Source organism: Oncorhynchus tshawytscha, linkage group LG08, assembly GCF_018296145.1.
Source record: "Oncorhynchus tshawytscha isolate Ot180627B linkage group LG08, Otsh_v2.0, whole genome shotgun sequence".
NCBI classification, from domain to species: domain Eukaryota; kingdom Metazoa; phylum Chordata; class Actinopteri; order Salmoniformes; family Salmonidae; genus Oncorhynchus; species Oncorhynchus tshawytscha.
The window spans coordinates 81,233,726-81,259,708 of NC_056436.1; the positions used below are offsets into that span (position 1 = coordinate 81,233,726).

At 42.7% G+C, this 25,983-nt stretch overlaps 2 protein-coding genes across 3 annotated transcripts in view; both read left to right on the forward strand.

Annotated features, from left to right (window-relative positions):
• LOC112241436 (gamma-aminobutyric acid receptor subunit alpha-6-like) overlaps positions 1 to 4,957 on the forward strand; it is a 32,185-nt gene extending 27,228 nt beyond the window's left edge. The window contains exon 10 of the mRNA XM_042326060.1: positions 4,641 to 4,957. Within this exon, the coding sequence (XP_042181994.1) occupies positions 4,641 to 4,650 (10 nt within the window). The 3' untranslated portion in view covers positions 4,651 to 4,957. The remainder of the gene's footprint in view (positions 1 to 4,640) is intronic.
• A 3,056-nt stretch (positions 4,958 to 8,013) lies between these two features.
• The window catches only part of gabrb2a (gamma-aminobutyric acid type A receptor subunit beta2a), a 100,615-nt gene continuing 82,645 nt past the window's right edge, over positions 8,014 to 25,983 (forward strand). For both annotated transcript variants that reach the window (XM_042326058.1, XM_042326059.1), the window contains exons 1-3: positions 8,014 to 8,156; positions 8,306 to 8,406; positions 9,034 to 9,101. In XM_042326058.1, coding sequence (XP_042181992.1) covers positions 8,080 to 8,156; positions 8,306 to 8,406; positions 9,034 to 9,101 — 246 coding nt within the window. In that variant the 5' untranslated portion in view covers positions 8,014 to 8,079. The remainder of the gene's footprint in view (positions 8,157 to 8,305; positions 8,407 to 9,033; positions 9,102 to 25,983) is intronic.

The window sequence follows — 25,983 nt, forward strand, 5'->3', positions numbered from 1 at the left end:
GGACCTCAGAATTGAATACTCCTGGTCTATAACATTAAAATACTGGTGTGTCGCTGCAATGATAAACAGATCATATATGACTTACTGATCACAGAAGTCTCCCAAATGGCACCCCATTCCCTATATAGTGCACTACTGTTGACCAGGGCCCATAGGGTAGTGCACTACTGTTGACCAGGGCCCATAGGGTAGTGCACTACTGTTGACCAGGGCCCATAGGGTAGTGTACTACTGTTGACCAGGGCCCATAGGGTAGTGTACTACTGTTGACCAGGGCCCATAGGGTAGTGTACTACTGTTGACCAGGGCCCATAGGGTAGTGCACTACTGTTGACCAGGGCCCGCAGGGTAGTGTACTACTGTTGACCAGGGCCCATAGGCTAGTGCACTACTGTTGACCAGGGCCCATAGGGTAGTGTACTACTGTTGACCAGGGCCCATAGGGTAGTGCACTACTGTTGACCAGGGCCCATAGGGTAGTGCACTACTGTTGACCAGGGCCCGCAGGGTAGTGTACTACTGTTGACCAGGGCCCATAGGCTAGTGCACTACTGTTGACCAGGGCCCATAGGGTAGTGCACTACTGTAGGGTAGCATTTGGAACACACTGTTTCAACTGCATATTTGACCGTTCTGAATCTGTATCCACAACACAGACCCACTGTATGTAACTCTGCCTTCTGATGATGAGCTGCAGCAGCAAAACAATTAATACCCACTGTTTTATTCAACACTGTTTTTGTCAAAGACTTTTATCCAGACAGTAAAGACATGAATAATATCTGACGCTGGAACAGCCCCATGAGTTGTAGACACAAAAGGGGAAGCGGGTCGCTAGCTGGAGGATGTTAGATGGTTCTGTTGGAGGGAGGGAGGGAGGGAGGGAGGGAGGGAGGGAGAGAGAGAGAGAGAGAGAGAGAGAGAGAGAGACTTCTAACAGTACAGCAGAAGGCATAGAGAAGGAGCTCAATTAAATTTAAAAGAGAAAATGTGCATCAAACAGTCACCTCTCGTTTTACATAAGGTTTACCTGGGGGTTGGCAAAAACCCAGCCAGTGCTTGCATCCCAATGGCACCATATTCCCTATGTAGTGCACTACTTTTGACCAGAGCTTTTGTCAGAAGTAGTGCACTACACAGGGAATAGGGTGCAGACAGTAATTTGAGTAATAATGCTCCTTCTCCACGGGGAGTGGATATGAGAGTCAGAGAAATCCCTGCTTGTTATGTTGTAACATTAGACACATAAAAAACAACTATTCACTTTCCTCCTCTTATAACTGAGCCACTTAGAGAACACAAAGCTCCATGTCTGACAGAGAGGGAGACACACACGCATACAGTATCAGTCAAAAGTTTGGACACACCTACTCATTCCAGGGTTTTTCTTTATTTTTACTATTTTCTACATTGTAGAATAATAGTGACGACATAAAAAACATGAAATAACACGTATGGAATCATGTAGTAACCAAAAAAGTATATTTTATATTTGAGATTCTTCAAAGTAGCCACCCTTTGCCTTGATGACAGCTTTGCACACTATTGGCATTCTCTGAACCAGCTTCAAGAGGTAGTCACCTGGAATGCATTTCAACTAACAGGTGTGCCTTGTTAAAAGTTCATTTGTGGAATTTCTTTCCTTCTTAATGAGTTTGAGCCAATCTGTTGTGTTGTGACAAGGTAGGATGCAGAAGATGGCCCTATTTGGTAAAATACCAAGTCCACATTATGGCAAGAACAGCTCAAATAAGCAAAGAGAATTAACAGTCCATCATTACTTTAAGACATGAAAGTCAGTCAATACGGAAAATTGCAGTCGCAAAAACCATCCAGCGCTATGATGAAACTGGCTCTAATGAGCTCCGCCACAGGAAAGGAAGACCCAGAGTTACCTCTGCTGCAGAGGATTAGTTCATTAGAGTTACCAGCCTCAGAAATTACAGCCCAAATAAATGCTTCAGAGTTCAAGTAACAGACACATCTCAACATCAACTGTTCAGAGGAGACTATGTGAATCAGGCCTTCATGGTTGAACTGGTGCAAAGAAACCACTACTAAAGGACACCAATAACAAGAAGAGACTTGCTTGGGCCAAGAAACACGAGCAATGGACATTAGACCGACGGAAATCTGTCCTTTGGTCTAATGAGTCCAAATGTGAGATTTTTGCTTCCAACCGCCGTGTCTTTGTGAGACACAGAGTAGGTGAACGGATGATCTCCGCATGTACAGTATAGTTCCCACCGTGAAGCATGGAGGAGGAGGCGTGATGGTGTTGGGGTGCTTTGCTGGTGTAACTGATTTAAGATTCAAGGCACACTTAAACTGCATGGCTACCACAGCATTCTGCAGCGATACACCATCCCATCTGGTTTGGGTTTAGTCCAACTATCATTTGTTTTTCAGCAGGACAATGACCCAACACACCTCCAGGCTGTGTGTAAGGGCTATTTTACCAAGAAGGAGAGTGATGGAGTGCTGCATCAGATGACCTGGCCTCCACAATCCCCCGACCTCAAGCCAATTTAGATGGTTTGGGATGAGTTGGACTGCATTGTTTTAAAAAAAAGAAGTATTTTAACCTTTTATTTAACTAGGCAAGTCAGTTAAGAATGAATTCTTATTTTCAATGACAGCCTAGGAACAGTGGGTTAACGGCCTTCAGGGGCAGAACAACAGATTTGATCTTGTCAGCTCAGGGATTTGATCTTGCAACCTTTTGGTTACTAGTCCAACTCTCAAACCACTAGGCTACCTTCCGCCCGAGAGTGAAGGAGCAGCCAACAAGTGCTCAGCATATGTGGGAACCCCATTGAGATGGTTGGAAAAGCATTTCAGGTGAAGCTGGTTGAGGGAATGCCAAGCGTGTGCAAAGCTGTCATCAAGGCAAAGAGTGGCTACTTTGAAGAATCTAAAATATATTTTCATTTGTTTAACACATGTTTGGTTACTACATGATTGTGTGTGTTATTTCATAGTTTTGATGTCTTCACAATTATTCTGCATATATTCTAAAATAGTAAAAATAAAGAAAAACCCTTGAATGAGTAGGTGTGTCCAAACTTTTGACTGGTACTGTACTTACAGTATATATAGATGATACAGAGACAAGAGGGAGAGAGACTACAGAGAGACTACATAGACTATAGAGTGACCACAGAGACTACAGAGAGACTACAGAGACACTGCAGAGACTACAGAGACTACAGAGAAACTACAGAGAGACTACAGAAAGACTACAGGGAGACTACAAAGACTACAGAGAGACTACAGAGACACTACAGAGACACTACAGAGAGACTACAGAGAGACTACAGAAACACTACAGAGAGACTACAGAGAGACTACAGAGACACTACATAGACTACAGAGACACTACAGAGATATCGTGAGAGACTACAGAGAGATAGTGAAAGACTACAGAGACTACCGAGAGACTACAGAGATATAGTGAGAGACTACAAAGAGATAGTGAAAGACTACAGAGACTACTGAGAGACTACAGAGATATGGTGAGAGACTACACAGAGATAGTGAAAGACTACAGAGACTACCGAGCAACTACAGAGAGATAGTGAGAGACTACAGAGAGATAGTGAGAGACTGCAGAGATATAGTGAGAGACTACTGAGAGATAGCGGAAGAGACTACAGAGAGATAGCGAGAAACTACAGAGAGATGGTGAGAAACTACAGAGAGATAGCGAGAGACTACTGAGGGATAGCAACAGAGACACTACAGACAGACTACAGAGAGACTACAGAGATATAGTGAGAGACTACTGAGGGATAGCAACAGACTGCAGAGAGACTACAGAGAGACTACAGAGAGACTGCAAATAGATAGTGAGAGACTACAGTGAGTCTACAGAGAAATAGTGAGGGACTACAGACAGACCACCGAGAGACCATAGAGAGACCACAGAGAGACTACAGACAGACCACAGAGAGACTACAGACAGACCACAGAGAGACTACAGAGAGACTACAGAGAAACATATAGACTACAGAGAGATGGAGAGAAAGAGAAGAGAGAGAAAAGGGGAGATGATGAAAAGACATGAGGGAGAGAGATTGTACAGAGAGAATAGAGCGAGAAACACACACACACACACACACAGGGAGCAGTCGTTACATAAGAGTGTGGAGTGTAAATCTGCCCATCATGTTCCTGTCACAGAATGTTGATGCTTGTTCTGTTGAAAACGTTCTGCACTACAAGGACAGAGACAAGATGGTGGACCCTGCTATAGCTACTGGAACGGATATCTTTAACTCTTATTCTCTCTGACTTTGGAGCTTTCAAGTGTATATTCAGAGGACAGAGGGCATAGCGTCTCTGACTTGAAGTATATTTCGAGAGAACATTACTGTAATTTACAGTGAAAGATATACAACCTATATACAAGATATATTGTCAGTGAAAGATATACAACCTCTTTGACTTCCTCTCTGTGTGTTTCTGTCTCTGTGTGTGTGATTTGCCATGATTTGCCTCACTCCTCATGCTGTGTGTCTCTGTGTGTTTCTGTCTCTGTGTGTGTGATTTGCCTCACTCCTCATGCCGTGTGTTTCTGTGTGTTTCTGTGTGTTTCTGTGTGTTTTCTGTGTGTTTCTGTGTGTTTTCTGTCCATGCAGAGATGATTGACCCTCTTGCACCAACTGATGTGTCATCTACGGGGAATGTTCTGCAGAGACCTTGTTCATTCATCTCTGTCCTTCGCTCTACCAACCAGTACTCAACGTACACACTGCTTTCAGTCCACACAGGAAATGAATATGAAAACATGTATATTTTCCGACCACATGTCTATTCTGTTCACATGTTGCTCTGCCCAGACCTGCTGGGATCAGTTATTGAAAAGGTGTCCTTGTCGTTGGCAGAGCTTTGGTTTAAAAATGGATGCATTTGGTACTTATGATTCTCCAGCATCATAAGTACGTGGGGGTACCTCCCCCCCACACACACACAAACAAACGGAGAAACACACAAATAAAATAAAAAGTGGATGATATAATCTATGATGTCTGTAACTGGTGATGCAACATTGAACCAATGCTGGTCAGAAACCTGCTGTGCTCTACAGAGTCACAGGCCCCACTACAACACTGATCCAAGAGATCCTCTCATCCCCCTCTCATCTCCTCATCTCCTCTCATCCTCCTCTCCTCATCCCTTTCTCCTCTCTTCATCCCCCTCTCCTCTTCTCATCCTCCCCTCCTCTCCTCTCCTCATCCCCCTCTCCTCATGCCTTTCTCCTCTCCTCTTCTCATCCTCCTCTCCTCTCCTCATCCCCTCTCCTCTCCTCACCCCCTCTCCTCTTCTCATCCTCCTCCCCTCTCCTCACCCCCTCTCCTCACCCCCTCTCCTCAACTTTTTAAAAAGTTGTGCAAGGTACTTTCAAAAAACTGTTTGTTTTTTTGTTTTGATTTGGAAGGGGTTTCAATGGCGCTGTTTTTTCCTTCTTTCTTATCACATGATGTGCAAGATGGACAACATTTATCACATGATTGTTATGATTGTAGTGTTTTTAGATGAATATACTGTATGTTTTATGAATGTTATCATCTTGTCTGAATGTTATCATCTTGTCTGAATGTTATCATCTTGTCTGACTTGATGTGCTGTGTGTCTGCAGATTGAATGAATGTTATCATCCTGGCTGAAAGTTATCATCTAGTCTGACTTGATGTGCTGTGTGTCTGCAGATTGAATGAATGTTATAATCTTGTCTGAATGTTATCATTTTGTCTGAATGTTATCATCTTGTCTGAATGTTATCATCTTGTCTGAATGTTATCATTTTGTCTGAATGTTATCATCTTGTCTGAATGTTATCATTTTGTCTGAATGTTATCATTTTGTCTGAATGTTATCATCTTGTCTGAATGTTATCATCTTGTCTGAATGATATCATCTAGTCTGACTTGATGTGCTGTGTCTCTGTAGATTGAATGATTGAATGTCTTGCTACCAACGTTCTATGATAAATTATACGGATTGTCCAAACATTTGACACAATAAACTTTTGTTAAAAACTATATCCTATGTTATTATTAATACACTATATCCTATGTTATTATTAATACACTATATCCTATGTTATTATTAAGTTCAGTGGGGCAAAAAAAGTATTTAGTCAGCCACCAATTGTGTAAGTTCTCCCACTTAAAAAGATGAGAGAGGCCTGAAAAAAATCCAGAAAATCACATTGTAGGATTTTTTATGAATTTATTTGCAAATTATGGTGGAAAATAACTATTTGGTCAATAACAAAAGTTTATCTCAATACTTTGTTATATACCCTTTGTTGGCAAGGACAGAGGTCAAATGTTTTCTGTAAGTCTTCACAGGGTTTTCACACACTGTTGCTGGTATTTTGGCCCATTCCTCCATGCAGGTCTCCTCTAGAGCAATGATGTTTTGGGGCTGTTGCTGGGCAACATGGACTTTCAACTCCCTCCAAAGATTTTCTATGGGGTTGAGATCTGGAGACTGGCTAGGCCACTCCAGGACCTTGAAATGCTTCTTACGAAGCCACTCCTTCGTTGCCCAGGCAGTATGTTTGAGATCATTGTCATGCTGAAAGACCCAGCCACGTTTCATCTTTAATGCCCTTGCTGATGGAAGAAGATTTTCACTCAAAATCTCACGATACATGGCCCCATTCATTCTTTCCTTTACACGGATCAGTCGTCCTGGTCCCTTTGCAGAAAAACAGCCCCAAAGCATAATGTTTCCACCCCCATGCTTCACAGTAGGTATGGTGTTCTTTGGATGCAACTCAGCATTCTTTGTCCTCCAAACACGACAAGTTGAGTTTTTACCAAAAAGTTATATTTTGGTTTCATCTGACCATATGACATTCTCCCAATCTTCTTCTGGATCATCCAAATGATCCATCATCCAAATGATCCAGAAGAAGACTACAGACGGGCCTGAACATGTACTGGCTTAAGCAGGGGGACACGTCTGTCACTGCAGGATTTGAGTCCCTGGCGGCGTAGTGTGTTACTGATGGTAGGCTTTGTTACTTTGGTCCCAGCTCTCTGCAGGTCATTCACTAGGTCCCCCCGTGTGGTTCTGGGATTTTTGCTCACCGTTCTTGTGATCATTTTGACCCCACAGGGTGAGATCTTGCGTGGAGCCCCAGATCGAGGGAGATTATCAGTGGTCTTATATGTCTTCCATTTCCTAATAATTGCTCCCACAGTTGATTTCTTCAAACCAAGCTGCTTACCTATTGCAGATTCAGTCTTCCCAGCCTGGTGCAGGTCTACAATTTTGTTTCTGGTGTCCTTTGACAGCTCTTTGGTCTTGGCCATAGTGGAGTTTGGAGTGTGACTGTTTGAGGTTGTGGACAGGTGTCTTTTATACTGATAACAAGTTCAAACAGGTGCTATTAATACAGGTAACGAGTGGAGGACAGAGGAGCCTCTTAAAGAAGAAGTTACAGGTCTGTGAGAGACAGAAATCTTGCTTGTTTGTAGGTGACCAAATACTTATTTTCCACCATAATTTGCAAATAAATTCATTAAAAATCCTGCAATGTGATTTTCTGGATTTCTTTTCTAATTTTGTCTGTCATAGTTGAAGTGTACCTACGAAGAAAATGACAGGCCACTCATCTTTCTAAGTGGGAGAACTTGCACAATTGGTGGCTGACTGAATACTTTTTTGCCCCACTGTATATCCTATGTTATTATTAATACACTATATCCTATTGATTGTATTAATTGGTTTTCCCTGTTCATTGCAAAGTTCACTGAACTACCAACAAAAACCAATATAAGGATAACGCTGGAATGATACTAATTGTATTTTGGCTGTTCGGTTCTAGTGGTGTGGACGGAAAGGTAGAAGATATTTTTCTCTTCATTACGCTCATCCACTTGTCCCTTTAATTTGTTTCTCTGCTATGGAAACCGCTCATCCACCACCATCATTACTCGCCGGTGTTTGATATTTTGGTAGGATGTACGCATGCGCCTCTCATTGGGTTCTCGGAGCTTTTCGGAGTAAGTTGGATGCGCGTCCTCCTCACTCGCATCCCGAAAGCACATCGAACCTGTGACGATGGGGAAGCTCAGGAAACACCGCTTTGGAATGTTGACCTTTTCCTTCTTTTGTACTTTTATCTGCTGTGCGCAAAGGTAAATTGGTGATTGTGTTTTTACGCCCATTCTTCAAATCTCCATTGCATGGCATGTATCCTAGGCTATTTAAAGCGCCGTCCCGCTCTATCTTGTTTTTAAGTAGGTATTTGCTTGCCGACCACCTTATGTTCTGTCTTCGCCCTCAGCGCCAAAGATCTGAGGGATCCCAGTAACATGCCGCTGGTTAAAGACACGGTCGACAGACTGATGAAAGGCTACGACATTCGGTTGAGGCCAGATTTCGGAGGTAAGAAGAAAGACAAAAGGAAAAGCAAATCGAGATGATGAATGTCATGTTTGCTGCCATTTATGACGTGCAGTGCAATACATGTTTAATGAATTGCTGAAAAAAAAAAAACTCTGGTACAATTGTTCTCATCGTGATAAATCTTCCATCCATAGACTAGGCTACCTCTCCAATTACAGTGTTAATACAGTGTAATAGCCTTCCATCCAAATATATAACACGTATTTTTCACGTCACCAAAAACCTTTTCCAGTGTACCACCTTCTAATGATGAAATAAGACATGCTAGCCTATTCTGTATGGAGAAGAAGGGTCTTTAACTTGACGATCGATTCTATTCGCAGCGGGTAGCCTATTGAACTTCTGGTTGCCTACCATTCTGTTTGAATGGAAAATCATCAAGGGAGTTCCAAATGATGATGCCGATGATTATAGTCATTTTAATTGACAACGATGATCATTAAGACTGCATAAAACATGCATTATTTAAACTGATGATGAGAGAACTTGGTGACATATCATTGACAGCAACCTACTGGTAGAATAACGGTCACCACATTCTTATTTCTAAAGGGGAAAGAAAGAATTCCGTTCTCCTTTAATAACCTGCTTTTCTTCGCTTCACAGGTGCGCCGGTGGCTGTGGGGATGAATATAGACATAGCCAGCATAGACATGGTGTCTGAAGTCAATATGGTACGTGCATCATTATCATCCTCCTTATATGTTTCTCAGTATGCCTGGTTGAGTAGATTCGTATAGAGAAACCTATAACGCATTGTCAATCCATGTTTGACAGGGAACATAATGCATGTCACGTCCTGCATTATGGGGAATTATGTTAACGACGTGTGGGGGGAGTCTGATGTTAGTTTGATTCTATACTGGAATCGATTCTCAGCTCTGCATTTAGATGTTTTTCCGGACATGGATGATTGGTGTCTATTGGTTCCCATTTGAATTCAAAACACACGCTCACTGGCGCACTTCTGCGGACATCCTTGCGTGCACAATCAACGCCGAGGCTGTGGCGTCTTCTGTTTCGGTTTCTTGTATCAAGCCATTGACTGCTATCATTTTGTTTGACATGACAGCGGCGCGCTATAACGCCAAAAATGAAGATTTAAGGGAAAAACCGAGAGAATTCCCATTTTCTCTCATAGTACAAAAACATTTTCTTCAACGTGATTGCACCGCGCTCTCCTTTGGGAGAGGTATCTAGTTCCAGCTTCACTTCACTTTGAAGCGCGACGGGGGAGCGCATCATCAGCTACGTAAATGATCCCCCCTCCCCCTGTCAGAACATGAGCGATGACGTAGATATGTGTGAAAAAGAACATGTCTGGACATACGATGGTAATCACGAGGGTATTTAATCGAGCTCCACTACACAATGTTATGGGTATGTCCCTAATGGCACCCTACTCCATATGTAGTGAACTACTTTTGACCAGAGAGTCCCATGGGTCCTAGTCAAAAGTAGTGTACATTATAGGGAATAAAAAAAGTAGTGTACATTATAGGGAATAAAAAAAAGTAGTGTACATTATAGGGAATTTAAAAAAAATAGTGTACAATATAGAGAATAGGGGTGTCATCTGTCTCCGTGCTGTAGAAAACCACTAGGTGCATAGAGATGGTATGAGGAGGATCTCTCTCTCTCTCTGTGCTCTGTGCTCTGGATAAGAAATAGGCATCTTACGTAACATTGTATCAATGGTTTGCTCTGGAGGAGGCTTGTAGGGGAGAGTTCTGTTCTCCTTACCCAACTGAATTCATATTTGATCCGTTGTTGCATTTGGCATGGTTTTTCCCAGTGGATTTTATTGCAAATATGTAATTGAATTTACCTGAGTGTACATTTTGCCCAGATAAGACTTGTGTGGCAAGACAGTACATTGTGTTAGTTGGTTAGATGGCTTGGTTGGTTGGGGCTTGATGCTGGAAACACAGTGAGTTGTGCTGTGAAGTTTTATTCCTGTGTGGGCCATGTGTACTGAATCACTGAGCTTGCTATAATGCTATAGGTCTGCCTGGATAAAAGCATCATCAGCTGAATTACCATAGTACTTCCTGTGAGGAAGGGATGTGGAAGTTAGTTTTGGTTAAAGAGGATGCAGCTAGGCTAAAAGGATGAAAGGGCTGTGGGGTTCCTCTGGGATGTCAACCAGTGATCATCTCTTCCTCCCTTTCTCCCTCCCTCCTCCCCCTTCCCCTCCCACCTCCCTCCCTCCCTCCCTCCCTCCCTCCCTCCCTCCCTCCCTCCCTCCCTCCCTCCCTCCCTCCCTCCCTCCCTCCCTCCCTCCCTCCTCCCTCCCTCCCTCCCTCCCTCCCTCCCTCCCTCCCTCCCTCCCTCCCTCCCTCCCCCTCCCTCCCTCCCCCCCCTTCACACCTCCCTCCCTCCCTCCCTTCACACCTCCCTCCCTCCCCCTTCACACCTCCCTCCCTCTCTCCTCTGGTTTTTAAATGCCTGGCTGCGTCCTCTCTGTCTCTGACCTGGATTTCCACATAAGCCACCTTTATCTCTCTAAAGGGTGATGTTACTTTAAAACTCAGAATCCACATCTACAGACGTTCATCTGTAATAAACAAAACACGGCTTCATACAGCCAGCCACTCAGTGTGTAACAAAACAGTGCACGAAAGAGCGAACAGAACAGATTAGTAGAAAGAGAGAGAGAGAGAGAGAGAGGACTGACGTCATGCCAACTCCCTGTAGCTATAAGAACATTCTCATTTCATTTCACGGAGGAGAAAGAATTGGCTTGCAGGGCAGGAGCATAAGCATGGCTCTCCTCTCATCCTCTATTCCTCTCCTCTCATCCTCTATTCCTCTCCTCTCATCCTCTATTCCTCTCCTCTCATCCTCTATTCCTCTCCTCTCATCCTCTATTCCTCTCCTCTCATCCTCTATTCCTCTCCTCTCATCCTCTATTCCTCTCCTCTCATCCTCTCTTCTTCTCCTCTCGTCCTCTCATCCTCTATTCTTCTCCTCTCATCCTCTACTCTCATCCTCTATTCCTCTCCTCTCTTCCTCCATTCCTCTCCTCTCTTCCTCTCCTACAAAACGGCTGCACGGCCGACGCATTTAGACGAAATGAAAACTGCCAAAAATATGATCTCTCTCCCTCCCTCCCTCCCTCCCTCGCTCTCTCCCTCTCTCCCTCTCTCCAATCTCCTTCATTCTCCCTTATCTCTCTCTCTCTCTGCTCTCTCTCTCTCTCTCTCTCTCTCTCTCTCTCCCTCTGTCTCTCTCTATCTCTCTTTCCCCTCTTCCTCATTCTCCCCTCTCTCCATCGTCCCACACATAGTCATTATTACCTTCTGAATGTGAATCCTCCTCTCATGGTTATGTAACAACCTTCCTTCTAACAACAGACAGGTTGGTGGTACAGGAGTTCCTCTATGTCTCCTCTAACAACAGACAGGCTGGTGATACTGGAGTTCCTCTCTGTCTCCTCTAACAACAGACAGGTTGGTGATACTGGAGTTCCTCTCTGTCTCCTCTAACAACAGACAGGCTGGTGATACTGGAGTTCCTCTCTGTCTCCTCTAACAACAGACAGGTTGGTGATACTGGAGTTCCTCTATGTCTCCTCTAACAACAGACAGGCTGGTGATACTGGAGTTCCTCTCTGTCTCCTCTAACAACAGACAGGTTGGTGATACTGGAGTTCCTCTCTGTCTCCTCTAACAACAGACAGGTTGGTGGTACAGGAGTTCCTCTCTGTCTCCTCTAACAACAGACAGGTTGGTGATACTGGAGTTCCTCTCTGTCTCCTCTAACAACAGACAGGTTGGTGGTACAGGAGTTCCTCTCTGTCTCCTCTAACAACAGACAGGTTGGTGGTACAGGAGTTCCTCTCTGTCTCCTCTAACAACAGACAGGTTGGTGGTACAGGAGTTCCTCTCTGTCTCCTCTAACAACAGACAGGTTGGTGATACTGGAGTTTCAGAGCCAGCTTCAAACAGACAGGTTTTTGGTGGTACTGGAGTTTCAGAGCCAGCTTCAAACAGACAGGTTGTTGGTGGTACTGGAGTTTCAGAGCCAGCTTCAAACAGACAGGTTGTTGTTGGTACTGGAGTTTCAGAGCCAGCTTCAAACAGACAGGTTGTTGGTGGTACTGGAGTTTCAGAGCCAGCTTCAAACAGACAGGTTGTTGGTGGTACTGGAGTTTCAGAGCCAGCTTCAAACAGACAGGTTGTTGGTGGTACTGGAGTTTCAGAGCCAGCTTCAAACAGACAGGTTGTTGGTGGTACTGGAGTTTCAGAGCCAGCTTCAAACAGACAGGTTGTTGGTTGCTCCTCTGTCATTCTCCTTCTCAGATCTCCAGTCTTGAAGACTAAAGTTGCGCCCAGAGTTGGAGTCATTTCCATTTAAGTTCCAGTCGATTCATAAAGCAAACCAAATTTCAAATGCCCATTCCAAATGTTGCTAATTCAAAGGGTTAGGGTTATACAGAATGCTTTATTTTGGGAATTTCAGTGTTCTTCCTGAGTTGACTAGAATTGAAATGGATTGACGGCAACCCTGGTTGCATCCAAAATGGCACTCTATATATGAAATGCACTAGGTCATGGCTAAATGAAAGGCACCATATAGAAGGAATAAGTTGCCATTTCAGATGAGTGGTACTGGTTTGAATTTCAGCTCCTTCCTGGTCATCATGTCTTCCTTGACATCCCAGGGTAGCCCACAAGAAATCACTGGAGCAAAAGTCTGATTTGGAAAAATAAGGAACCATATAATTAAGCAATAATACTGTACATGAGAGGCCATATGTTATGATATTATTTTTTTATCATGGCTGTGATGTGGTCATGGCCATGAGGTTGTCAAGTGGCCTTTTAGGTGCTCTCTGGTCGTTAGTTCTATTTGTATGGACTGCCATGTAAAGCAAAACTACCCAAGCGCTGTTTGATAGTTTCAGAACCTTGGTTTCTAGGGACGCTGTCCGTGGTTCTGAAAACAGCGCACCTCCGGTCCATGCACAGGAAAACGTCATGTCAGATGGAAACATTGTATAGAGGCACTATCCATGGTTCTGAAAACAACGCTGAAAATTGTATCAAAGACATTGATACATCAGATCAGAATAGAAACCACAAATACTTTTTTCCCCCGGATGGTCACAGTATCGGCAGCTATTTATTTATGATACTGAATTGCACATTTCCACAGGGCAGAGCTCGTTCCCCCGGGTTCTCATACATGCTGCCGCAACTATTCTACACTATCTGTCTCTCTCTCCAGTGATTTTCTGTGGTTCTTGGTTTCTTCATTTTTTGTCTTCGTTTATTACGAATGAGTCGGGCTTCAGTTTGCCTTTTCCTTCATTTCCTCTTCGGCCACATTGCAACTGCAAATCAAACCACACCTTATTCAGTAGGTGGCGTAGGAAACTCCGGAGAATATGACCCATCTCCTGTTGTGAAACAGTTGCCAGATCGATGTTTATCCCCTTGTCCGACAGCCATTCTAGAAAGCACTTCCAGTTGGTTTGTCTTGTCTTGTAGTTTCTTAATTTCTCTCATTTTCTTTGTCGTTTATAGTAGCTGATTTCTCCATGTCTATAATGTTAACACTAGGCTCAGGTTGCTGGTTCATGTCTATAATGTTAACACTAGACTCAGGTTGCTGGTCCATCTATAATGTTAACACTAGACTCAGGTTACTGGTTCATCTATAATGTTAACACTAGACTCAGGTTGCTGGTTCATCTATAATGTTAACACTAGGCTCAGGTTGCTGGTTCATGTCTATAATGTTAACACTAGACTCAGGTTGCTGGTCCATCTATAATGTTAACACTAGACTCAGGTTACTGGTTCATCTATAATGTTAACACTAGACTCAGGTTGCTGGTTCATCTATAATGTTAACACTAGACTCAGGTTGCTGGTCCATCTATAATGTTAACACTAGGCTCAGGTTGCTGGTTCATCTATAATGTTAACACTAGGCTCAGGTTGCTGTTTCATCTATAATGTTAACACTAGACTCAGGTTGCTGGTCCATCTATAATGTTAACACTAGACTCAGGTTGCTAGTCCATCTATGATGTTAACACTAGACTCAGGTTGCTGGTTCATGTCTATAATGTTAACACTAGACTCAGGTTGCTGGTCCATCTATAATGTTAACACTAGACTCAGGTTACTGGTCCATCTATAATGTTAACACTAGACTCAAACTAAACCTTTGTTTCCAGTCAGGGTCCTGAGGGCCAAACTAATCCATTGTTTCCAGTCAGGGTCCTGAGGGCCAAACTAAACCTTTGTTTCCAGTCAGGGTCCTGAGGGCCAAACTAATCCATTGTTTCCAGTCAGGGTCCTGAGGGCCAAACTAAACCTTTGTTTCCAGTCAGGGTCCTGAGGGACAAACTAAACCTTTGCTTCCAGTCAGGGTCCTGAGGAACCAAACTAAAGTCTTGCTCTATCCCGGCACTAACACCTGACTGGTGCTGCTCCCTCACCCCTTAGTGCTGGAAGACCGGTGACAGGGTGTTATGGGATTTTTATCAATAATGACTAAATTAGGTATACTGCACTATAACTGGCAAGAATTCTACCCTGTCTTTCTTGTAGTCTTAAATAATGTTTGTTCATTAGGAAGGGGTTATATGGCATGTACCTAGGAAGAAAGGAATGTATGTGGAGATAAGAAGAGGACAGGGAGGGCTCCTCCAGAGTTATGGTGTCTCGGGGAGCCTGGAACGGTCAGCTGAGGGGTTATAAACTGTGGTTAGACTCATGAGAAAATCCATGTTGGTGTGTATGCATGTGCGTAGTATAAGAAGGAATGTATTTGTGAAAACTAGAGAGCTCTCGCAAATAAATCGGGATCTGATCAATGAGCTGGGAATTCTGTCTGTTTTATTGAAGACCTAAGAACTTTACAACCTCTGGGTATCAGACAGATAAATATAATTGGAGTTTATGAACACGGATTAAATAATTACATTACACAGGGCCTGCACACACACACACACACACACACACACACACACACACACACACACACACACACACACACACACACACACACACACACACACACACACACACACACACACACACACACACACACACACACACACACACACACACACACACACACACACACACACACACACACACACACACACACACACACACACACACACACACACACACACACACACACACACACACACACATACACATACACATACACACACACACACACAGGTGGTCTCTAGAGAAGCATCAAAGGTCAGCTGTGTTGTGGGGCAATGCAAGCCTGTAGGTCAGCCAGCCCTGCCAACCGGGTCGCACCAGGCACGTGTAACACATGGTGCAACACACGAGGATGTGTGAAGCTCACTCCTCGGCCTGAAGTGAAGAGCTAGCTGGTGAGACGCTTCAGGAGGGTGGTCACGTGTGGGAGGTCCTGGGTTCCAGCCTTGCTGTGAGATGAATTAGGAGGAGGCTATACTCACTAAGCAAGCAGTGTGACATCTGTTAAGCACGCACACACACAGCGAGCCAGTGTCCAGGTGGCCATGCCAGCCGGATCTCCATGACATTATAACATGGGGCTAAAGGCTCAGCGGGAGTCAGAGAATAGACTTTGTGCTCTGTGTGTGTGTGTGTCACTGTGTGTGTGTCACTGTATGTGTATGTGTATGTGTGTGTGTGTGTCTGTGTGTGTGTGTGTGTCACTGTGTGTGTGTGTGTGTCTGTGTGTCACTGTGTGTGTGTGTCTGTGTGTCACTGTGTGTGTGTGTCTGTGTGTCACTGTGTGTGTGCGTGTGTCACTGTGTGTGTGTGTGTGTGTGTGTGTGTGCGTGTGTGTATGTGTGTCATTGTGTGTGTGTGTGTCACTGTGTGTGTGTGTGTGTCTGTGTGTCTGTGTGTCACTGTGTGTGTTTGTTCCCTCTCTGGAAATGTCCTCCCTCATCTCTGTCCTCCCTCGTCTATGTCCTCCCTCGTCTATGTCCTCCCTCGTCTATGTCCTCCCTCATATCTGTCCTCCCTAGACTATGTCCTCCCTCATCTCTGTCCTCCCTCATCTCTGTCTTCCCTCCTGACTGACTGGGGACAGTGGAAATGGAAAGGTGGCCCAAATGTGATATTATGATGACCAATTTCTATTTCTCCTCTCCTCTCCTCTCCTCTCCTCTCCTCTCCTCTCCTCTCCTCTCCTCTCCTCTCCTCTCCTCTCCTCTCCTCTCCTCTCCTCTCCTCTCCTCTCCTCTCCTCTCCTCTCCTCTCCTCTCCTCTCCTCTCCTCTCCTCTCCTCTCCTCTCCTCTCCTCTCCTCTCCTCTCCTCTCCTCTCTGTCATCTTATTGCTTATTGCACAAATATACACTGCTGAGGTTATGTGGTTGAACTGTTGTAGTGTTGTGTGGTTGAACAGTTGTAGTGTTGTGTGGTTGAACAGTTGTATGGTTGTAAGGTTGAACCGTTGTATGGTTGTAAGGTTGAACAGTTGTATGGTTGTAAGGTTGAACAGTTGTAGTGTTGTGTGGTTGAACAGTTGTATGGTTGTAAGGTTGAACCGTTGTATGGTTGTAAGGTTGAACAGTTGTATGGTTGTAAGGTTGAACAGTTGTATGGTTGTAAGGTTGAACAGTTGTATGGTTGTAAGGTTGAACAGTTGTATGGTTGTAAGGTTGAACCGTTGTATGGTTGTAAGGTTGAACAGTTGTATGGTTGTAAGGTTGAACAGTTGTAGTGTTGTGTGGTTGTAAGGTTGAACAGTTGTATGGTTGTAAGGTTGAACAGTTGTAGTGTTGTGTGGTTGAACAGTTGTGTGGTTGTGTGGTTATAGGGTTGTGTGGTTGAACAGTTGTAGTGTTGTGTGGTTGTGTGGTTATAGGGTTGTGTGGTTGAACAGTTGTAGGGTTGTGTGGTTGAACAGTTGTGTGGTTGTAGGTTTGTTCGGTTATATGCAATTCATATGCATAGTGGATAACAAGGAGGGGTAGAATATGGTTGTTTTCAGTCTGCCCTCCCCATTTCTCTTTGCTTGCCTTTTTAAAACTTGGTGTGTTCCATTACCAGTTTGTGTGTACGGGTTATTCCTCTGTCTCTAGCCTTTCTGTTTAGTTCATTAATTAGACCTACACGTGGGCTACCCGCTCCTACGGTAGTTGGTTTAGTTGCTGTTCAAACAGACTACCAGATTGCCAGCACTCCAGTACTGTTAATTAGCGTTCTGTGAATTAACAGATTTAAAGCAAGCAGCTGTGGTTGAGATGAATTAGTGGGGCGTGAATGTTGTGTTCATTACTATCATTACCATACAACCCTATAACCATATTAAAATGGCGGCGAAAGAAATGGCAGCAGTTTTACGGGCGCCCAACCAATTGTGTTATGTGTTCTCTTTTGCGTTATTTGTAACTTATTTTGTACATACGAGACGCTCGTCTTATGTGGCAGGGCTTGCCAACTAGTACAGACTACAAAGGGAAGCACAGCCACGAGCTGCCCAGTGACACGAGCCTACCAGACGAGCTAAATCACTTCTATGCTCGCTTCAAGGCAAGCAACACTGAGGCATGCATGAGAGCATCAGCTATTCCGGACGACTGATGCTCTCCATAGCCGACGTGAGTAAGACCTTTAAACAGGTCAACATACACAAGGCTGCGGGGCCAGATGGATTACCAGGATGTGTGCTGTGCTGACCAACTGGTAGGTGTCTTCACTGACATTTTCAACATGTCTCTGATTGAGTCTGTAATACCAACATGTTTCAAGCAGACCACCATAGTCCCTGTGCCCAAGAACACTAAGGCAACCTGCCTAAATGACTACAGACCCGTAGCACTCACGTCCGTAGCCATGAAGTGCTTTGAAAGGCTGGTAATGGCTCACATCAACACCATTATCCCAGAAACCCTAGACCCACTCTAATTTGCTTACCACCCAAACAGATCCACAGATGATGTAATCTCTATTGCACTCCACACTGCCCTTTCCCATCTGGACAAAAGGAACACCTATGTGAGAATGCTATTCATTGACTACAGCTCAGCGTTCAACACCATAGTGCCCATTAAGCTCATCACTAAGCTAAGGATCCTGGGACTAAAAATCTCCCTCTGCAACTGGATCCTGGACTTCCTGCAACATTGAGAGCATCCTGACGGTTAGGACATCTACTTTGAGCATGACACAAGTAATTTTCCCAACAATTGTTTACAGACAGATTATTTCACTGATAATTCAGGGTATCACAATTCCAGTGGGTCAGAAGTTTACATACACTAAGTCGACTGTGCCTTTAAACAGCTTGAAAAATGCCAGAAAATGATGTCATGGCTTTAGAAGCTTCTGATAATTTGAGTCAATTGGAGGTGTACCTGTGGATGTATTTCGAGGCCTACCTTAAAACTCAGTGCCTCTTTGCTTGACCATGATGTCATGGGAAAATCAAAAGAAATCAGCCAAGACCTAAGAAAATAATTGTAGACCTCCACAAGTCTGGTTCATACTTGGGAGCAATTTCCAAATGCCTGACGTTCATCTGTACAAACAATAGTACACAAGTATAAACACCATGAGACCACGCAGCCGTCATACCGCTCAGGAAGGAGACGAGTTCTGTCTCCTAGAGATGAACGTACTTTGGTGCAAAAAGTGCAAATCAATCCCAGAACAACAGCAAAGGACCTTGTGAAGAGGCTGAAGGAAACAGGTATAAAAGTATCTATATCCACAGTAAAACAAGTCCTATATCGACATAAATTGAATGGCCGCTCAGCAAGGAAGAAGCCTCTGCTCCAAACCACCATTCAAATCCAGAAAACGGTTTGCAACTGCACATGGGGACAAAGATTGTACTTTTTGGAGTAATGTCCTCTGGTCTGATGAAAAAAATATATAACTGTTTGGTCATAATGACAATCGTTATGTTTGGAGGAAAAAGGGGGATACTTGCAAGCCGAAGAACACCATCCCAACCGTGAAGCACGAGAGTGGCAGCATCATGTTGTGGGGGTGCTTTGCTGCAGGAGGGACTGGTGCACTTCACAAAATAGATGGAATCATGAGGAGGAAAATTATGTGGAAATATTGAAGCAACATCTCAAGACATCAGTCAGGAAGTTAAAGCTTGGTTGCAAATGGGTCTTCCAGATGGACAATGACCACAAGCATACTTCCAAAGTTATGGCAAAATGGCTTAAGGACAACAAAGTCAAGGTATTGGAGTGGCCATCACAAAGCCCTTCCCTCAATCCTATAGAAAATGTGTGGGCAGAACTGAAAAATCGTGTGTGAGCAAGGAGGCCCACAACCTGACTCAGTTACTCCAGCTCTGTTCGGAAGAATGGGCCAAAATTCACCCAACTTATTGTGGGAAGCTTGTGGAAGGCTACCCAAAACGTTTGACCTAAGTTAACAATTTAAAGGCAATGCTACCAAATACTAATTGAGTGTATGTAAACTTCTGACCCAATGGGAATGTAATGAAAGAAATAAAAGCTGAAATAAATAATTCTCTCTACTATTATTCTGACATTTCACATTTCACGAATAAAGTGGTGATCCTAACTGACCTAAGACAGGGCATTTTTACTAGGATCAAATGTCAGGAATTGTGAAAAACATTGTTGTAATGTATTTGGCTAAGGTGTATGTAAACTTCTGACTTCAACTGTATGCATAGTCACTTTAACTATACATTCATGTACATCCTACCTCAATTAGCCCGACCAACCGGTGCCCCCGCACTTTGGCTACCTAGGCTCTCTGCATTGTGTCCCGCCACCCGCCAACCGCTCTTTACGCTACTGCTACTCTCTGTTTATCATATATGCATAGTCACTTTAACCATATCTACATGTACATACTACCTCAATCAGCCCGACTAACCAGTGCCTGTATATAGCCTCTCTACTGTATATAGCCTCGCTACTGTTATAGCCTCTCTACTGTATATAGCCTCGATACTGTTGTAGCCTTGCTACTGTTATAGCCTCTCTACTGTATATAGCCTCGCTACTGTTATAGCCTCTCTACTGTATATAGCCTCTCTACTGTATATAGCCTCTCTACTGTATATAGCCTCTCTACTGTATATAGCCTCTCTACTGTATATAGCCTCTCTACTGTATATAGCCTCTCTACTGTATATAGCCTCTCTACTGTATATAGCCTCTCTACTGTATATAGCCTCTCTACTGTATATAGCCTCGCTACTGTTATAGCCTCTCTACTGTATATAGCCTCTCTACTGTATATAGCCTCTCTACTGTATATAGCCTCTCTACTGTATATAGCCTCTCTACTGTATATAGCCTCTCTACTGTATATAACCTCTCTACTGTATATAGCCTCTCTACTGTATATAACCTCTCTACTGTATATAGCCTCTCTACTGTATATAGCCTCTACTGTATATAGCCTCACTACTGTATATAGCCTCTCTACTGTATATAGCCTCGCTACTTTTATAGCCTCTCTACTGTATATAGCCTCTCTACTGTATATAACCTCTCTACTGTATATAGCCTCACTACTGTTATAGCCTCGCTACTGTATATAGCCTCACTACTGTTATAGCCTGGCAACTGTATATAACCTCGCTACTGTTATAGCCTCTCTAATGTATATAGCCTCTCTACTGTATATAACCTCTCTACTGTATATAGCCTCTCTACTGTATATAGCCTCGCTATTTTTATAGCCTTTCTACTGTATATAGCCTCTCTACTGTATATAGCCTCTCTACTGTATATAGCCTCTCTACTGTATATAGCCTCTCTACTGTATATAGCCTCTCTACTGTATATAACCTCTCTACTGTATATAGCCTCTCTACTGTATATAACCTCTCTACTGTATATAGCCTCTCTACTGTATATAGCCTCTCTACTGTATATAACCTCTCTACTGTATATAGCCTCTCTACTGTATATAGCCTCTCTACTGTATATAGCCTCTCTACTGTATATAACCTCTCTACTATATATAGCCTCTCTACTGTATATAGCCTCTCTACTATATATAGCCTCTCTACTGTATATAGCCCCACTACTGTATATAGCCTCTCTACTGTATATAGCCTCTCTACTGTACATAGCCTCGCTACTGTTATAGCCTCGCTACTGTTATAGCCTCTCTACTGTATATAACCTCTCTACTGTATGTAGCCTCTCTACTGTATATAGCGTCTCTACTGTATATAGCCTCTCTACACTGTATATAGCCTCGCTACTGTATATAGCCCCACTACTGTATATAGCCTCTCTACTGTATATAGCCTCTCTACTGTATATAGCCTCTCTACTGTATATAGCCTCTCTACTGTACATAGCCTCGCTACTGTTATAGCCTCTCTACTGTATATAGCCTCGCTACTGTTATAGCCTCTCTACTGTATATAGCCTCTCTACTGTATATAGCCTCTCTACTGTATATAACCTCTCTACTGTATATAGCCTCTCCACTGTATATAGCCTTGCTACTGTTATAGCCTCTCTACTGTATATAGCCTCTCTACTGTATGTAGCCTCTCTACTGTATATAACCTCACTACTGTATATAACTTCTCTACTGTATATAGCCTCTCTACTGTATATAACCTCTCTACTGTATATAGCCTCTCTACTGTATGTAGCCTCTCTACTGTATATAGCCTCTACTGTATATAGCCTCTCTACTGTATGTAGCCTCGCTACTGTATATAACTTCTCTACTGTATATAGCCTCTCTACTGTATATAGCCTCTCTACTGTATATAGCCTCTCTACTGTATATAGCCTCTCTACTGTATGTAGCCTCTACTGTATATAGCCTCTCTACTGTATATAGCCTCTACTGTATGTAGCCTCTACTGTATGTAGCCTCTACTGTATGTAGCCTCTACTGTATATAGCTTCTCTACTGTATATAGCCTCTCTACTGTATATAGCCTCGCTACTGTATATAGCCTCTCTACTGTATATCGCCTCTCTCCTGTATATAGCCTCTCTACTGTATATAGCCTCTCAACTGTATGTGTCCTCTCTACTATATATATTCTCTCTACTGTATGTGTCCTCTCTACTGTATGTGGCCTCTCTACTGTATATATCCTCTCTACTGTATATAGCCTCGCTACTGTATATAGCCTCTCTACTGTATATATCCTCTCTACTGTATATAGCCTCTCTACTGTATATATCCTCTCTACTGTATATAGCCTCTCTACTGTATATAGCCTCTCTACTGTATATATCCTCTCTACTGTATATAGCCTCTACTGTATATAGCCTCTACTGTATGTAGCCTCTCTACTGTATATATAGCCCCTCTACTGTATATAGCCCCTCTACTGTATATAGCCTCTCTACTGTATATAATCTCTCTACTGTATATAACCTCTACTGTATATAGCCTCTCTACTGTATATAACCTCTCTACTATATATAGCCTCTCTACTGTATATAGCCTCTACTGTATATAACCTCTCTACTGTATATAGCCTCTACTGTATATAGCCTCTCTACTGTATATAACCTCTCTACTGTATATAGCCTCTACTGTATATAGCCTCTCTACTGTATATAGCCTCTACTGTATATAGCCTCTCTACTGTATATAGCCTCTCTACTGTATATAGCCTCTCTACTGTATATAGCCTCTACTGTATATAGCCTCTCTACTGTATATAGCCTCTACTGTATATAGCCTCTACTGTATATAGCCTCTCTACTGTATATAGCCTGTACTGTATATAGCCTCTACTGTATATAGCCTCTCTACTGTATATAGCCTCTCTACTGTATATAGCCTCTACTGTATATAGCCTCTACTGTATATATCCTCTCTACTGTATATAGCCTCTCTACTGTATATAGCCTCTCTACTGTATATAGCCTCTACTGTATATAGCCTCTACTGTATATAGCCTCTCTACTGTATATAGCCTCTACTGTATATAGCCTCTACTGTATATAGCCTCTCTACTGTATATAGCCTCTACTGTATATAGCCTCTACTGTATATAGCCTCTCTACTGTATATAGCCTGTACTGTATATAGCCTCTACTGTATATAGCCTCTCTACTGTATATAGCCTCTCTACTGTATATAGCCTCTACTGTATATAGCCTCTACTGTATATATCCTCTCTACTGTATATAGCCTCTCTACTGTATATAGCCTCTCTACTGTATATAGCCTCTACTGTATATAGCCTCTACTGTATATAGCCTCTCTACTGTATATAGCCTCTCTACTGTATATAGCCTCTCTACTGTATATAGCCTCTCTACTGTATGTAGCCTCTCTACTGTATATAGCCTCTCTACTGTATATAGCCTCTCTACTGTATATAGCCTCTCTACTGTATGTAGCCTCTCTACTGTATATAGCCTCTCTACTGTATATAGCCTCTCTACTGTTATTATTCACTGTCTTTTTCCTGTTGTTTTTATTTCTTTACTTATCTATTGTTCACCTAATACCTTTTTTAACTTAGGAATTGCACTTTTGGTTAGAGCCTGTAAGTAAGCATTTCACTGTAAGGTTGTATTCGGCGCACTTGACAAAAAAGGTGGATTTGATTTGATTTACCATCATTACCCTGACAAGCATTAGTTAGTTAGTTAGTTGGTTTGGAGGGAGGGAGGGCTGGGATCTGACTATGAAGGTCAGACAGATAGTTAGTTAGTTAGTTAGGGGAGAGAGCTGGGATCTGACTATGAAGGTCAGACAGATAGTTAGTTGGTTAGTTAGTTAGTTAGTTAGTTAGTTAGTTAGTTCAGACACATAGTTAGTTCAGACATATAGTTAGTTAGGTAGTTCAGACAGATAGTTAGTTCAGACAGATAGTTAGCTAGTTAGGAGGAAGGGATCCGGTTATGAAGGTTAGGGAGATAGTTAGTTACTTAGTTAGTTAGCTAGTTCAGACACATAGTTAGTTAGTTCAGACAGATAGTTAGCTAGTTATTTCAGACAGATAGTTAGTTAGTTAGTTAGTTAGTTAGTTAGTTAGTTAGTTAGTTCAGACAGATAGTTATTTAGTTAGTTCAGAAAGATAGTTAGCTATTTAGTTCAGACAGATAGTTAGTTAGTTAGTTCAGGCAGATAGTTAGTTAGTTAGTTAGTTAGTTAGTTCAGGCAGATAGTTAGTTAGTTAGTTAGTTAGTTCAGACACATAGTTAGTTAGTTCGTTAGTTAGTTAGTTAGTTCAGACAGATAGTTAATTAGTTAGTTGGTTCAGACAGATAGTTAGTTAGTTAGTTAGTTAGTTAGTTAGTTAGTTAGTTAGTTCAGACACATAGTTAGTTAGTTCAGACAGATAGTTAGTTAGTTAGTTCAGACACATAGTTAGTTAGTTCAGACAGATAGTTAGTTAGTTAGTTAGTTTAGGGAGGGAGAGAGGGATGGACAGGCGAGGGAGGGAGGAAGGGTGGAAGGGATGGCTGGGATCTGGCTATTGACCTCTGATAGTATGGAGGGAGATGGCCAGAGGGAAAACACAGCCCCAATTCCCCGTAGGGTTCTGGTCAAAGTAGTGCACTATATAGGGGGAAGGGTGCCATTTCAGACACACCCCTAGATAAGGTTTGTAATATGGGACCTATTCTGTATAGAATGTATTGTACTACGTTTGACCAAGGCCCATAAGGCTCTGGGGCTGTATGTATCAGTGATCTCAGAGTGTTGATCTGGGATCCGGTTTGTTCCCCATGTCCATGTAAAAAAATACTACAACGATCCGAAATCAGCACTATTACTCTGAGACACTTGATATACATACCCTGGTCAAAAGCAGTGCACTGTACAGGGAACAGGGTGTTGTTTGGTATGCTGACCTTATGTCTAGTGTGTGAATTAGCATCCATTTTGATCATCTTGTTTTGTTCTAACAACCGATTTCTGTTCCATTTTATTTTCAGCTTCTGGTGGGAAAAGTGATCTTGTGATATTTTTACTCGTTGTTGCTATGACAACGCTCCACTATGATTTGGGGGTTTGGTGAATCAAGAAGAGAAGGAGAGTCAAGGAAAAGGAATAGGAAAGGAGATGTGTTGTTTGCACTGAATTAAATGGGGTCTTATTTTATTTCAAGGGTTTTGAACATGAGGACTGCAGGTTAATTGGGTATTTCTTTGAAGTTTTACAAAATGAGGAATCATATAATACAATAGTATTTTTTCTTTTGCCTTCCTTCTTGGTTTAATGTTTTCGTGCCCATCAGGAATAGTTATGCTTTGCTTTCATCTATCTTATATTTACAGTTATCTGAAATAAGAATTTCTAGTCTAATTGACTTGAACTTGCTTTATTTAATCAAGTGTATTGATGGTTGAATTAGACGAGATGTCCCTGTAGCTTTATTGTACAGTCTAGCCTGGCCCTATTCAAGTATCATTATATTATGCAACAGAAAAGCAGGGTGTCTTTAGAACAAGCTACCCCATCACACCATGAGAAGCCCTCACCGGAATGTTCTGATGACTTGTCTAATGGATCTATCAGGCGTTTGGATTAAATAGCTTTCTTTCCTCATCCATCTACACACAATACCCCATAATGACAAAGCAAACACAGGTTTTTTAGAAATGTTTGCAAATTTACTAAAAATAAGAA